Source organism: Danio rerio, chromosome 5 (genome assembly GCF_049306965.1).
Source record: "Danio rerio strain Tuebingen ecotype United States chromosome 5, GRCz12tu, whole genome shotgun sequence".
NCBI classification, from domain to species: Eukaryota; Metazoa; Chordata; class Actinopteri; order Cypriniformes; family Danionidae; genus Danio; species Danio rerio.
In genome coordinates this window covers 46485001-46502500 of record NC_133180.1, presented here as the reverse complement: position 1 = coordinate 46502500, position 17500 = coordinate 46485001, and the positions used below count along the sequence as shown (strand labels likewise).

Below are 17500 nucleotides of genomic sequence, written 5' to 3'. Positions count from 1 at the left end.
GGGTAAGAGTAGTGTAATGATTAAACTTTAGATAACCTTTGATTGGGATTTAAAAGCAACTGGCCAAATACACTCAACTAATTTTCAGTAACATTAAAGGAATAGATTAGACAAAAACAAAAATTCACCCATAATTTACTGATCCTCAAGCCATCCTCTATGTATGTTTTTTTTTGACAAACAAACCCAGTCGAAATAGTTTTAAATTTTATCCTGGCTTCTAGGCTATATAATGATGTTAGATGGTTGCTTTTATTTTGAAGCTTCCAAAAGCACATAAATCCATTGTAAACTAACCTATATGCCAACACTTGTCTTATGAAGTGGATTGATGTTTTTTTTTTTTTGCTACAGAAATATTTCTAATTTTTTTAATTAGAAACTCCAATCACTCACTATTAAGATCAGCCAAATTAATGTTGCATATGACTGACTTGGCTAACAAGCGCAAATGTTTCCTTCGCAGAACAAACATTTCATACATTTTTGTTTGCCCTTCTAATCTTTAAATGAAATCTAAAAATGCACTTTATGTTTGTTTTCAGTTAAATTATCAGAATATGCTATTTTGAGATAATGGACATGGATAACATACTTAAACATGCTGGTTCAACTGTCACTTTTGACAACAAACAGAAATTATGAGCAGGAGGAGTCTGTTATGCTGAGTTCAGACTGCATGATTTTCAAAATAATCGTGTCACAGATTCACACTGCATGACTTTCTGGGCTAGTGTTTTGTCGCTGCTTTGATTACACTGCAAGATGGATTGGCGACAGGGAATTTCACACAGCATGATTTTTCAAAAGGAGAATAGCTGATAACTTTGTCCAAAATACGTCTCACAACCCAAAACACGTAGTATATATTTTGTTATGAACTACATAATGAGAAAGAAGCCTTTAATGGGGTAGAAAATGTACACATTTGCTCACCTGGATTTGAAGATAATTAACAATTTCTCCTCAACTTTTTTCTTTTTTGACCCTGTTGTAATATTGCTTACATAATACGTCAAACACACACGGGTGCTCCTGCCAAATTTACACTAGTTTTTCCTTCATTTCTTGGGTCCAAATAAACGGAAAATTAACGCTTTTAACTTCTCCCCCAGCCTCCCGCTGTCCTGCAGGTACCCATACTAGTGGGTCTGTCATTGGCTGTAGGTAATTTATTTTCAGTCAAAACTCATTTCACACAGCATGATTTGAATCGCCGACAGACCCAGATATTTAGCATGCCAAATATCTCACGGGCATCGGTGACTCATCGGTGATTCTCTCAGATCGCGTCTTTCATAGTTAATACTGTGTGATTGTCACTCGCGTGAACGGGCACCGCGAACCTGTCTGCGAACCTGTCTGAGAGTCAAAATCAGGGCTAAAATCATGTAGTCTGAACTCGGCATTAGGTTGTAATAACTCCTCTAAAACTTTTTTTTTACATTTATTCAACCCACGGTACAAAAAACACAAACGTCGACCACTTTCTGTTTATTTAAAATTCAGTTTCTTTAGGAACTGTGTCACAATATGAAAAAATATAACGAGAGCAGCTTCCAGTTCATTGGGTCTTTAAATGTGGTGTTGTTGTTTACTTGACTGACTAGCGAGCTTCCATTAAAATAAATGTTTCTTTATTTAACCAGATAAAAACCCCATTAAGATCAAGATCTCATTTACAGATGTATTGTTTATTGTTTGTTCATGTTAGTAAATGCATTAATTAACATTAACTAATGAACCTTATTGTAAAGTGTGACCAAAATAATATTAATAATAAAATAAATAAATAGAAATATAAGATACTATTAAAATAAAGTTTAGTTGTTCAGCTATACCACATTAAAATATAGTATTAAAAACACATACATTGAGAAATGGTCTGTTGTTTGTTAAAAAGTATAGAGCGAAACAATGTAATTGCCAATTGTGGCAGCTTGATAACAAAGCTGACACGTCAACACACAGAATCTATTAGCACAGTTCAGCACTTTGTCTAAACGTGCCAAGAATTACGGGCCAAGAACAGTTTGTAATTATGTTGGCTTGAGAAAGCCAACATACTGTAATGCTACTTAAACTTATTCTTATTATTATTATTATTATTATTCCGGCTTCTGACCAAAAAAAAGCAATCGCTTCTCCTCCCAGGGCTTAGATGCTACAAGCCCCAAATTTGGTCAAAAGCTGCCTACTGCTCATGAGATGGTTGCTGTATGTCCTCATCCTGATAAGATTTGTAGTTTTTGAATTAAAAATGTTTTAATTAAAAAATTGTATAGAGTATTTGGGGCATATAAAAAAGTATACAATCCTCAAATTTGGCCAAAAGATGTGTTTGAAATTACTGATAAGTGTCATATTTATTTGGTGTAATTATAAATAACAGTTTTCCTATAAATATTTTTTTTATATTAAATTTGTAAAATTCAGACTCAAAGCGTGTCAGAGTGTCCACGAGATGGCGCCAGAAGACTATTTTTGAGCCCTTTGTAATTTAGTACTGGCCCTTTAAGAGGCGGGGATATCCGGACTGACTGTTTTGAATCTACAGAAATTCGGGCTCATTTCAGACGTGCTTGTTACAACATTTGAAGCTGAAATTGCGACCATTTTGGTCGCATATGCGCCTGAAAATTAATCTATGCGACCTCATAACATATTTGGGCGCATTAGTGCAACTGCTGATAATGGTTGTAGTGCGACCTGTTTTGATTTTTTGTAAAAACGTGCTGAATCGCTCTTCCCTGCCGCTATATTGGTTCATATTAGCTGTCAATCACTCAAGGTATTCCGCTGTCAGATGACAGGGAAGGAGCTTTTGACCACGGGAAATGCAAACGGCTGAAGAGTAAAAACTTAAAGCACACAGGTTTGCAAACCCCACCTAAAATTGAGGTGTAGATGAGAGAGATCGTGACACGTCACGTGGTGAATAATGATCCACCAGCTGAGATCACTGAAACTGCGGCTCATAACAAAGACCAGTATTGCGCCGATGGTTAGTGCAAGAATGCTCTGCCTGCCCTGCTCATAAATTGGGTCGGCTGACTCGCCAGCTTTTCCACAAACACAGAAAAATGAAGATCATCTCAGACTGAACCTTTAAATTGACACAAACTGAAACCAAAACTTTTAAAGAGTGATAGAAGTGAGACTTTACTTTCTTTCTTTTGTCTATTCTTTTTTGAGGTGTATATTATTTTTTTATTTATTTACTGATGACTGCTTTGCAGCTTTCATCATTGAATTGAATTATTTATTATAATCTTTTGTTTGTTTTATGGCAGAAATATTATTTATTAAATTGACATGCATATAAAAACAGCAGTACAAAATCAATATTTCTTACTGCAATGCTTCATTTTTGTTTGATGCAAACTATACAATTATTTTATATAAAGTAACAGACATTTTATAGCAGATAACCTACATTCATGCACATTCAAGGCAGTATCATAATGAGAAATGGAATTCATTGTTACTATTATTGTCATTTTCATCATCACTAATATTCTATGGCCTAATTATTAGACATTCATTTTAGAATTATTGCACACAAATATCAATGTCTTCGCAGCATTAGTTAGATAGTTGTTTCTGGTTTTTGTCAGTCCTATTGATGTTGTTTTAAAATACAATAAATCCCTTAAAAAGCAATTTGCAGCGGTGCTCATTCATTTTTGGTGGGTGCTCCTAAATTTTTTCTGGTGCTCCTAAATTTATTTTGGTGCCCCTGAATATTTGAAGTTGGGAGCACCGGTGCTACCAAGTAAAAAAGTTAATTTCGAGCCCTGTATATATATATATATATATATATATATATATATATATATATATATATATATATATATATATATATATATATTCATACAGTTGATGTCAGAATTATTAGCTCCCCTGTTTATTTTTTCCCCAATTTCTGTTTAATGGAGGGAAGATTGTTTCAGCACATTTCTAAGCATAATAGTTTTAAAAACCTATTTCTAATTACTGATTTATTTTATCTTTGCCATGATGACATTAAATAATGTTTGACTTGATATTTTTCAAGACACTTCTATACAGCTTAAAGTCACATTTAAAGCCTTAACTAGGTTAATAAGGGTAACTAGGCAGGTTAGGGTAATTAGGCAAGTTATTTTATAACGATGGTTTGTTCTGTAGATTATCAAAAAAATATATATCTTAAAGGGGATAATAATTGTGTCCCAAAAACGGTTTTTAAATAATTAATAACTGCTTTTATTCTAGCCGAAATAAAACAAATAAGACTTTCTCAAGAAGAAAAATATTATCAGACATTCTGTGAAAATTTCCTTGCTCTGTTAAACACCATTTGGGAAATATTTAAAAAAGGGGAAAAAAAATCAACTGGGGGTTAATAATTCTGACTTCAACAGTGTATATATATATATATATATATATATATATATATATATATATATATATATATATATATATATGTGTGTGTGTGTGTGTGTGTGTGTATATATATATATATATATATATATATATATATATATATATATATATATATATATATACATACACACACACACATTTATGGTTAGGGTTATAAGGATTATTTTTTATCCCCCTTTTATGTTGGCAAAAACATAAGTTTACTTCAGATATTTCTTTCAAAACAGAATATTCTGTACCGCAAAAAAGCCTTCTCCTCTACTTGTGATAATGACAATGAAAGTCAAGCTTTTGGTCTATGCTGTACCAAAAAAAAAAAAAATCACCCAGGTGATGACAATTAAATATTACGATTATAACATTGTGTTAGTGGCCAGTGGGGTGAAACAACGTCATTGGTCAGAATTAACCACGTGATGAAGATGGCCTAATATTGTATTTAATGCAATTTTCTTCCTGTAAACTGTATATAACTATAACTATATATATAACGCTGCAAATTACTGTAAATTGACTGTACTCTTTATTAACTGCAAAACTGATAAGACTGATTAAATAAAAGACAAATTAACTAAATGTATGTGCTATTGTTTCATCAGTATTTTAATTTAATATTTTTCTTTATATGATATTTATTATAATGTAATTTTGTTCAGATTATAATATATACTATAAATACTAACTATACTATAGTGATCTGCATTAAACAACCTGAACAAATCAGTTCTCTCTCTCTCTCTCTCTCTCTCTCGATTTGATCAAAAATGTAAATGAGGCCTTCCGATTAACAGTCCAGTGGACCCTAGCAACAGCCTAGAAACCACTCAGAACACCCTAGCAACTACCTAGGAATGCCTTAGCAACATCTTAGCAACCGCCTAGCAACCACTTCTCAACCGCTGTGCTTCCTGCCAACTGCCTTTGAGTCCCCGGCGCAGTCACGTTGGCTTTCTCAAGCCAACATCAAAGTTCGTCAACGAACTTTAGGTTCTAGTTGTACATTACTATTCCAGGCTCAGTGGAAACAACTGTAACCACACCGAACTGTTCCTAGAATAGTTCTGTATGATAGTGGAAAAGTGGCTTAATATACTGCATAATCTTATTTCTTGTTTTTCGTCTCTTTCTGTGGTAAACAAGCTTTGGAGCATTTCATACTGTGCTTAGCCCGGGGTTATATATATTCTAAATGCCACTTTTAACCCTAGGTAAATTTGCATTCGTGTTGTCAACCCTGCATTGCAGTTCTAACATTGTTCAGTGAGATGCAGTATTTCTTTGTTGCTGCTGGATGCTTGGCAACAGCCAGCTAATCACAAACTGGGGTGCTTTCCCAAACAAAGACTTACAGTAACTCACTGCTGAACTATCATAGTGCGATGCATCGAAAAACGATGTACTGACGAGTGTTTCCCAAAACCCGTAGTTTCTCTGTTGCAGATCCAACGTTTGAACCACATTAGTTATAACTTAAAACCTATAAAGATGCTCTAAACGGGGTGGAGTAACAACTCTTTTAGAGAACAACCCCAATATTTCTTTAAAATTCTTACACACAAACAGAATTAAAAAAAAAAAAAGAAAAAAAGAAAAATTGAATATTAGTTTTGGTAAAAGCATGCATTCGTTTTCCATATTAATTTAAATAAATGGTACACATAGGGCCTATGCTTCCTTTACAAATATTATTTGAAAATTATATATTCTATTCTAAAACATAAAATTACTTACAAAAGATAACACGTATTCTAATATCATATATAAATCATATCAACAAATTAATAAATAAACAATAAGGCTATTAATTAAGAAATGAAGTTTAATTTTTATTATTTAGTACAAAATGAAGAAAATTCTACTTTAATAATAATAATATTAGTAAAATTAATGATAATGAACACTGATAAATTAACCAACTAGAAATAACCAACTATAAATTAAAAGCAGTAAAGTATGCTATGTTTTTTGTTTTCACAAGCTTTGGAGACGCACCAAAAATTCCGCTTTTAAATAAAAGGTCACCTATAGCTTTCGTCATGAGCCATGGCTTTGTTCAAAATGACATCAATGTTTTCAAAGTGCACTAGGGGATACAATTGTCAATATGAAGATCGCTAAAACTGAACTGTAAAAATACTTTGAAAGCATATTACACCTAAGAGTGATGACTTTAAAAAAAATAATTCCAAGTTGATATGTTTGTAATGTTTTAAATGAATAGGGCATAGGGGGATAACTGGGAGGAGAACACAACCAGAAACTATGTTTCTAACTACAACTCCAAAGGTGTAGTTGCATGCATCCAAGTTTGCGACGCAGTTTGTGAATGTCTGTTGGTACGATGGATTTGGAAAACAACAAATCAACTATCGATGGTTTTTAGAAATGCACCCCTGAGCAGTGAGCCTCAGGTCAGGTCATCAAGTAACAGGAAACTCGCATCATGTAAACAGCAGTTGGTAAGAGTGAAATAAGGAAATATTAAAACATGGTTAGTGTTGTAAACAACGGTAAAAAAAACTTAAATCTGGCGGTACATTTTCTGTTATTTTACAGACTTATTGTTCTATATATTATTTCATAACTACTAAAATATTAATAAAAGTAATTTTGTTCAAGACGTGTCTTATATTTTGTTTGTGTTCAGGACATGTGTTAACTCCTGGTGAATCAAATTTAAAATTACACTATCAGTGTTCATCTGATAATAATAATAAAAAAAATTGTGTACACCATATAAATATATATTTTTTTCCCTTCATGGTGGCCATATATAATATGCAATTTTGCCAACATGCATGCAAAATGCAATAAACATGGTATGACATTTACTGCACCAGCTCAATGTGTGACTCGCTGTGTGTAAGATGTTTGCTAAATGACACTCAGCATGATGTACTACATCATTGTGAATACTATGCAAGTTCAACAGCTCATGCATAATGGGACACTCTTCTGCAGTCAATTTTAACAGACATTAATGTCATCCAATTAGTGTGCATTTGCCTGTATCACTTTGTCGGGATCATCTCTCAATATGTGATCTTTCTCTTCTGCCCAGGTTGGCCATTCGGAAGCATGGTATGCAAAATGAGCGGCATGGTGCAGGGCATTTCAGTCTCAGCCTCTGTTTTCACCTTGGTTGCCATAGCGGTTGACAGGTAATGTCATGTTAATATCACCTTGTCCCTCAGCTCAAGGCAGTAATGATGCACTTTCAAAAGATTAGTAGGTGTAGAATGACAGTTATTTCAATTTCAAAAAAATATTTAAACAGCATTTGGTCTTGAATATTTAAGACAGTGCTTTTTCAACCTTTGTGACTTAAAAGGCTCCAGCCTCATTATCCATCACAATATTCAAAGCCCGGCATATAAAGGTTAAGGTATTTCTGCTGTTATCATGACAAAGCTGCTTGTTTTAATTAACTTAAACAGTGAGTATTGTTATATATATTTTTATTCCTTGTTATATAGGAACTTTTTTATCAACATATTAATACGGATTTTTGTTTTATGTGCAATTTATTGTTAAACTATTTTTAGATATATTTCTAATAAGGTATTTAACTTTAAAGTAGGGATGTACGGATGTACGGCTTTTTTTTTTATTTTTATTTGCCCTTGAGTCCGAGTCATTTGATTTCGAGTATCTACCAATACCGAAACCTGATCCAATACTTTCAATTCAATTCAGCTTTATTTGTATAGCGCTTTTACAATGTAGATTGTGTCAAAGCAGCTTCACATAAATGGTCATAGTAACTGGATCAGGGTAGTTAGTTTTTTGTGTTTAAGTTCAGTTCAGCTTAGCTCAGTTCAGTGTGGTTTAAATCATTACTGAGAGTCCAAACACTGAAGAGCAAATTCATCAATGTGTAGCTCTACCGATCCTGAACCATGCAAGCCAGAGCAACAGCGGAGAGGGAAAAAAACTTCACCGATAGGAAAGTGAAGAAAATTCTTGAGAGGAACCAGACCAGACTTAATTTCTATACAGCTTAAAGTGACATTTTAAAAGCATAACTAGGTTAATTAGGTTAATTAGGTAAACTAGACAGGTTAGGGTAATTAGGCAAGTTATTGTATAATGATGGTTTGCTATATATATATATATATATATATATATATATATATATATATATATATATATATATATATATATATATATATATATATATATATATATAGCCCCCTTTTGAATTTTTTCCAATGATGATTAACAGGGCAAGGAAATTTTCACAGCATGTCTGATAGTATTTTTTTTTTCCAAGAGAAAGAATTATATATTTTATTTTGACAAGAATCAAGGCAGTTTTTAATTTTTGTAAACACCATTTTAGGACAAAATTATTAGCCCCTTTAAGCTAAATTGTTATTTTCGATAGTCTACAAAACAAACCATAGTTTTCTAAAAGCTTGCCTAGTTAACCTAATTAACTTAGTTAAGCCTTTAAATGTCACTTTAAGCTGTATAGAAGTGTCTTGAAAAATATCTTGTAAAAGATTATTTACTGTCATCATGGCAAAGATAAAATAAATCAGTAATTAGAAATGAGTTATGAAAATTATTATGCTTGGAAATGTGTTGAAAAAATCTTCTCTCCGTTGACATTAGTGACAAGTTGACATTTCTGTGCTGAGTTGACTTGTTCTCCCTGTGTTTGCATGGATTTTCCCCGGGCTCTCCGGTTTCCTCTCACAGGCCAAAAAACATGTAACATAAATCAATTGACCAAACCAAAGCATCACCATAGACGTGCGATTAATCATCAATATTTTTCTCCGTAGTTATTTATAATTTGCACTCACTATTAACAAACAGGGGAGTTCTCGAGACCTACCTGAGCTCAAACTCGCCCTGCAAACGGGAGTTACCCCTGGGCTCGAGGATCTCATGAGCTCAGAGCTCTCTCAAGGGACAGCTTGCCAAACACGCTTTATAATCAATCAACAGCTAAGTGTGAACCCTTGTAAGTGTCTATATTGGGATTTTTGTAAGTTTTATATCCATCCATCCAAAAATAAAAGACACTCATGTCTCATTGTATCTGCCCTAGTTTATTCAAGAATTTGTTAAATCCATCTTTTCTGAGAAACCCAAAAACAGTATTTACCATTTTGGTTCAAGAATGAGTTCTAACCCTTGCTAAGTGTAAGCAAAAGGGATTTGTTTTCACCGCACCAAAAACATTGTCTTCTCCACTCATTTTGACAACATGAACCAAACGTTTTAGGGTCAAAGCAGATATTGTTCATCATTTGCCAAGTATACACGATAGGCTGGTATAATGATTAAATGTTACAATCCTAAACGGGTTTGTGCAGGAAGTAAGAATGATATAACTGTCTTGTTTCAGGCAGTTTAGAAACTGACATTTCTTTTGGGAGACAATAACTTAGTTTACAGTATAATGCACTTTGATTGTTGACACTATGCATGCCTTCACATTTGAAAATAGCTACATAACACAATGCATTAGGGGGGTATCAAATGCAATTCCTTCACCTCTCTCTTTCTCACTCTCTTAATTCAATTCAATTCAAACTTGCTTCATGTGCATGACAAGCGTTATAAATGTGATTTAAAGTATCTGTGATATTTAAATTATTCCACACAATTCATTCATGTTGTTCCAACACAAGTTTAATAAGTTAACACTTTTAGCAAATTTATGTGGATTAAACATAAAAAATTAAGTTGTCCCAACGAAATCTCAAGAATTGGGTTGTTTCAGCTCATTTTAAACAAGTAGTTTGAAAGAGTAAAAAAAAATGTTTTTTTTTTTTTTTGAGTGTGTCACAATTGATTGCAGCTGGTCTCTCGTGTATAATCATTAGTAAGCCAATCTGATCATTCCAAACTTATTATAAATAGCCTGACTATAGCGATACTCCCTCATCTTAAATTTTTGAATAATCCCCCCCATCTCCCCTTCAGCTCTTGAGAACTCCCTGACTCTCCTTACATGCCTTGACCAGGTGGGAGCCCTGGGATCAGTTATCTCCAAGCTCTGAGTTCTCTCCCTGGACAGCATGTCAAACCTGATATTATTCATTCAATTATTTTCTTTTTGGCTTGGTCCCTTTATTAATCTGCTGTGACAACCCCTGATTAATAAAGGGACTAAGCTGAAAAGAAAATGAATGAATGAAGGAAAGATAAGAAATATTGTTTCAGGAACATTTATGACTGCTTTGGGAAATAATGCATGTTGTCGACATCACGGGATGATTAATCGTGAAGGAACGTGTACTGTAGTCTGGCATATTTGTTACCCACAACAAGTCAAGATTGTATCAAGACAAAATCGCATAATCTGACATAGTGACTTTCATGACTGACAATAGAAATCTTGTGACCTGACCAGGGCTTAAGTTGATATGTACAGGTACTTGCAAAGTTTCCTATAGTCGGTTGATTGTCTGTTGGTGGAGCAGAATGTTAGCGGATGTTTTAAGCAGACAGTCTGCTAATACTCTAATGAGAGTTAGTTGGCATGTTGTTGCAACATAAATTTTCAAGAAATTAATGGAGGACCATCAACATATAGTGACACCAAAAACTAAATTATTTCTGAATCATTTTGAGTATAATATCGATGCTGGGCTGTGCGGTGGCATGGTGGGTAGCGATGTCGCCTCAAAGCAAGAAGGTCTCTGGCACTGGTTTCAAGTCCAAAGACATGTGGTAAAGGTGATTTGGGTAAGCTAAAATTGACCATAGTGAATGTGTGTGAATTGAGTGTGTATGGATGTTTCCCAGTGATGGATTGCGGCTGAAAGGGCATCCTCTGCGTAAAACATATGCTGGATAAGTTGCCAGTTCATTCCACTGTGGCGACCCCAAATAAAGGGACTAAGCCGAAAAAAAAATGTATGAATTAATGAAATTGTCCAGGATGTGTGTGTGAATGAGAGTGTATGGGTGTTTGCCAGTGATGGGTTGCAGCTGGAAGTGCATCCACTGCGTAAAACATATGCTGGATAAGTTGGCATTGATAAAGGGACTAAGCCAAAAAAAAAAAAAATGAATGCATGAATGAATGAATATTGATGTTCCTGAAGATACCATTTTACAAACTCTAAATGGCTTTATACGCATTACGTGTAAGTCTGAAAAATAAACTTCAGGCAACTGGATGCATCTGCATCTGGCAGAATGTATGCTTTCAGAGAAAGCATATTTAAATTTACCAGTTCAGCACATCAAGTTCTGACCACCAAGTGTGATCAGTGTGAATAGTTACTATGGGCAAGTGCTAACTGAACTGGAAGCACTAAACATTTTGTGTTTCACAGTCTACATGAAAATGTGGGAATAACAGGATCACAGTATAATGAAATTATCTCACAGGACACATGAAATGAGGTGGTAGACTGGTTTTGGCTCGCAGGCTTTGTGTTTGCAGTGTGTGCACTCAACGAAAGGTAATATCTAAAAACACATAATGGGGCATTTTACGCTTTCCTGTAGCCGCTTTGAAGTTTACTAAAACCACCTGGGTTAAAGCCACCACTTCAGAACCACCATTAAAAGTGACATGTTGTGATCTCATTCATAGAACAACATCAAAATAAAGATAATGAGGGATTGACATGGAAATTTACCTTGTGTTTTATGAATGAGGACCATTGCTTGTAAAATTAATTGGCATAGTTGTAATGTGTTTGCCGATAATGAACCACTTGAATAATGAACCTGCAGAGTGGCACACACTGTAATAGCACACAGATCATAAGAGCAGCTTGATATTTGATAAATCTGATGTAGGAAGGATGTGCACTCTGCTGTGTTGTTTTTAGTCCATTAGTATATGCAGGCTGTTGGAATGGATCTGTTCTCCTTTAGATTGGACAGCTGGACTTCTGTACCAACCTGATGTCATTGTTATATCATCACAACATGGGGCCTTTGGGGGGAGCAGTGAAATGAGAACAATCACTGTTGGACTGTGTGTGTGTGTGTGTGTGTGTGTGTGTGTGTGTGTGTGTGTGTGTGTGTGTGTGTGTGTGTGTGTGTGTGTGTGTGTATGTGTGTACTGGTGTGTGTTACTGCTGTAGAGCATCTGTTCCTTTCTAACACAACCAGACGGTGAATCAGAGTGTTATATTAACCCCGATCTACACTCACATTTTTACGCATGGAATCACATTTAATTACGTGTTAAGTAGTCAGCTAAGGTCATGTTTTACACTGTCAGGTTTACTCTAAGCACTGTTTGTATGATTCCTTCATGGTGAGCATCCGTAATCAATTTTTATGACTGTTCATTCATTCATTCATTCATTCATTTTCTTTTCGGCTTAGTCATTGTATTACCCTAGAATGAACCGCTAACTTATCCAGCATATGTTTTACGCAGCAGATCCCCTTCCAGCTGCAACCCATCACTGGGAAACATCCATACACACTTATTCACACAAATACACTATGGACAATCTAGCTCACCCAATTCACCATGTTTTTGGACTGGTGGGGGAAACCTGAGCACCCGGAGGAAACCACACAGAAATGCCAACTGACCCAGCTGGGCTGACTCGAACCAGCGACCTTCTTGCTGTGAGGCAATTGTGCGTCCCACTGTGCCACCGTGCTGCCTTTATGACTGTTATGTATAGTGTGTACTGTATATAAAGGCCATTAAAAGTGCATACTAATGTGATAACAATAAAGATAACCATACAGATAGCTATGAAGGTCAAATAACATTTTTTAAATAATTTAATCCTTTATATTAAATAACCACTCCAAATTGTTTTTAAATGGCAAGATAATGTATGCAGAGGGGAAGCACAGTGGCAAAGTGGGTGGCACAATCGTCTCACAGCAAGAAAGTTGTTGGTTCTAGCCTTGGTTGGACCAGTTGGCATTTCTGTGTGGAGTTTGCATGTTCTCCCAATGTTCTCGGGGGTTTCCTCCAGGTGCTCTGGTTTCCCACACAAGTCCAAAAACATCATGTGGTATAGGTGAATTGGGAAGGCTAAATTATCTGTAGTGTGTGTGAAATGAGAATGTTTGGATATTTCCCACTGATGGGTTGCAGCTTGAAGGTGATCTGCTGCATAAAACATGCTGGATAAGTTGCCGGTTCATTCCGCTGTGGTGACCCCAGATTAATAAAGGGACTAAGCAGATAGGAAAATGAATGAATGCAGATACATTTCTTACACTGTTCAGCTCTGAACTGGCAACCATTTACAACTGCAATGTTGAACTGGCGCTTTTGACTTTCATGGGCAACAAGCATTTTTCTTTGACTTGAATCAGTTAGAGAAATTGTGAAGATAAAGTAATTGTATTCGGAACTAACAGCTTCTTTTGACATGTAAGTAAGGCTCATCTCTTGGGACTTTATCTGGACAACATCTTTTAAAGTAAGTGAAATCGTAGGAAGTCAAATTTTATCCGATAACTGAGGAAATGACCACCAGATGCCAGATTAACAGAATTAATTGTGAGGTAACTTAATGGGCCCTATCATACACTCTGCGCAATAAGGCGCAAGACTTCTTGATTTCCCCCAATGTGTTTCTATATTCAGACCGACGCAAACCTAATTTTTTCGTTTTCTGCTTTGTTGTTTAAATAGCAAACCCTTTTGAGCCATTTTATGGACTAATGGGTGTTCTGGTCTAGAAAAGAGGTGTGTTAAGGTGCATTGTTGGTGCGTCACTATTTTGAAGAACTAAAATAGACTGTAAAATATATTGGCTGAAAGCTGGTCTAAAGTCCAGCGCAGAGCATGTTAGTTGTGCGCTTGGCTTACACATTGCTTAATATACACAGAATGTACAGCAATACACTAATATCTAAGTTAAAAAAAAATTAGAGGAATAAAAAATTACAAGAAATATTATCTTCTACATAAATATAAAAACCACTGCCTACATGCTTTCTTCGTGTCAGGGGGCTTTTTTAAGTTTTTTCAAGACAATTTGCTTTTGTATAATTTTATTATTATTTGTAGTAATATTATTATATGCATGTTTATATTTTTTTTATTAAAAACAAGCTTAGATTTGTCCACATGTCGGGTATTGGACCATATGGGGTATAGCATGTGTGTTTGTATATAACTCATGTTATTAATGCTCATTTGGTCGTTTTCTGGAAATAAATTTAGAAATAGTTTTGAAACAAATCTTTGCGCTTAACAAACAAAATTAATTATGTAGGCTAACTCATGTCTATGCATACAACATCGTTTCCTTATCCACGAAAAAGAGAAAGAAAAAGTGAAAGTAAAGGGCAAATGAAAGAGGCTCGTTCTTTATCCTCGCTCTGCAGATGGAACAGTTTGCCTTCTAGTGAAGCATTCAGTTTTTTCACCTGCAATGTTTGTCATGTAAATAGCAAATGCTCTTAAAGGGAAAGGGAGATGAGACTCTGATTGGTTTATTCTCAAAACACACCCATAGGTCATTAAGAGACTAAACACAACCCTGTCAGACCATGCACTGTGCCAAAAAATGCCAAAAACGTTTCCATCTTTAAAATAAGAAAAGTGGATTGGGCATGCCCTTAATGTTTTAGCGTCCTGCTCTTTAAACTTTGCACCTATATCATTAAAAAAGAGCCCAATGTCTTTAACTTTGATCAATTATTAAATATGCTCACAACCGCTCTTGGGATAACTTAAGAGAGACTTTGAAATTTATGAAATTGTAGGTTTTAGAACAGCTCGAATTTTTATCTCCTGTGAATATTCTGCCAAGCTTTCATAGATTAAAATTAAAAACCTATTTATTTATTTATTTATTTATTTTTTTTGTTATCATCAGTGAATCAACCCATTATAAAAACTGAATAGTACAGTGTATAGGCAGCAAATTGCCTATAAGTGGACCCCCTTTCTTTCAAGGTACACAAAAAAATTCAAAGTAAAAGGATAATGATAAATGAACAGATGTTTTATTATGAGGTTGGCACGGTGGCTCAGTTGTTAAGCCAATAATTTAGTTTTTGGTGTCACTGTCGCCTCACAGCAAGAAGATTGCTAGTTCGAGCCTCGACTGTACCAGTTGGCATTTCTGTGTGAAGTTTGCATGTGCTCCCAGTGTTCTTTTGGGTTTCCTCCAGGTGCTCCGGTTTCTCCCAGAGTCCAAAGACATGCGCTATAGGTGAACTGAAAAAAAACAGAATTGGCCAGTGTGTCTGTGTGTGTGTGTGTGTGTGAGAGAGAATGGGTGTTTTCCAGTTTGCTACTGGAAGAGCATTCATTTATTTATTTATTCATTTTCTTTTCGGCTTAGTCCCTTTATTAATCCGGGGTCGCCACAGTGGAATGAACCGCCAACTTTTCAAGCAATTTTATACGCAGTTTGCCCTTCCAGCTGCAACCCATTACAGGGAAATATCCACACACACTCATTCACACTCATACACTACGGACAATTTAGCCTACCCAATTCACCTGCACCACATGTCTAAGGACTGTAGGGGAAAACGGAGCACCCGGAGGAAACCCACGCAAATGCAGGGAGAACATGTAAACTCCACACACAGAAACATCAACTGACCCAGCCGAGGCTCGAACCAGCGACCTTCTTGCTGTGAGGCGACAGCACTACATACAATGCTACAGCATCGCTGCTGGAAGAGCATCCACAGCATAAAACATGGAATAGTTCGTAGTTCATTCTGCTGTGGCGACCTCTGATAAATCAGTGACAAAGCAGAATGAAAATTAATGAAAGAATGTTTCAATATTGTTTAAAAAATGCAATGCATTTTTGTAAAAATAATTACAGAAAATAACCATCATATTAATGCAGTGCAACCTTTTTTTTAGAGTCTATAGCCATTACTAAACGATGCATAAGAAATTCAAGCTGTTCCTATTAGGCTATACATGTTAGCCTGATGGCCTCTTTTTTTTAGGTTTGTTTTTTAAAACTCAAAACTAGATTATTTGAACATGAAAGCTTCATGAGCAGCTTTCACACATTCTTTTCAATATAAAAAGTTCCAGAAGGCAGTTGCACAGGCAGTTATAATTTTACATTTCAGTATTTCTTTTTGCCTTTGGTACAAGTGGGTGCACTATAAAAAGAAGGAAAATCTCCACTCAAAATACAACAATAGATGTAGGAGTGCTTCAGGCACAGCTTGCAGATATACATTTTGTGTGGCATAGGAAATGAATGCAAATGCAACAGGTTTGTGGAGGTGGATGTGTATGCTGCAAATAAGGTATTCTTGGAAATAATTTCCATATATCGCTTAAGGAGCGAAGAGCCCAGAAGGCAGACATTCTGAGCATTTATTAGTGTATACTTACTTTTTGCAGGGGGCAGTTTTGGCTGTATTCTACCCATTACTTCTTTAGATGCTGTTATACAGATAGGACATCAGAATTATTTCAAATGCTTATTTATTTATTTATTTTTTTGTTATTCATCTGTTCTGTAGATGTTTATAACCTTGTGAAATAATTAAAAGCACCAAAAGGATTGCTGTAAATGATTAGTATCTCTAAATGCTGTTTGATTTTAAATTGTGTTGCATTCTTATTATGTAACTTGTAATTCGTTTTTCTTTTAAAGAGTGGCATTCCCTGAATCGCATGTCCAAAACATTACATTAGTGTTCATATAACCATTCATTAGGATGGTTTGTACTTCAGGAGTATTCAGAATGCTGAAATGTTCATGTTTGAGTGCATTGGACCATTAATAATTATCACTGTATGAGTGACTATGTGGTTTATGGCTAATGTGGATGGTATGGCAACTTATTATCATCAGGCTATGCTAATATTAATTAACTTTAAAATGAAAACCTATTTGTAGTGGAATCAGATGATACCAAGCTTTAAATCAGCTTTATAAAATGTAAATTATCAAGGCTCTGTGTGCCTGGCACTCATTTTGACCTGTTCAGACTACTAAATAATGAACTGAATATAAATTTCCTTAAGCAGTGACTATTATCATCCTTTATCACCTTTTCTTATTGTCGCATCTTAATGTTTCACTGGATTCTGTAAATCTTGAACTAAGAGTGTCATTCTGTTATTCCTGCTAGGCGCTTTACATAAAAGGGTTACAACTGAAGCTGTGAGTTCTAG

At 35.1% G+C, this 17500-nt stretch overlaps 1 protein-coding gene across 3 annotated transcripts in view; it reads left to right on the top strand.

Moving 5' to 3' along the window:
- npffr2a (neuropeptide FF receptor 2a) overlaps positions 1-17500 on the top strand; it is a 230925-nt gene that overhangs the window by 204301 nt on the left and 9124 nt on the right. For all 3 annotated transcript variants that reach the window (XM_073950539.1, XM_005165326.6, NM_001105109.1), the window contains one exon: positions 7490-7589. In XM_073950539.1, coding sequence (XP_073806640.1) covers positions 7490-7589 — 100 coding nt within the window. The remainder of the gene's footprint in view (positions 1-7489; positions 7590-17500) is intronic.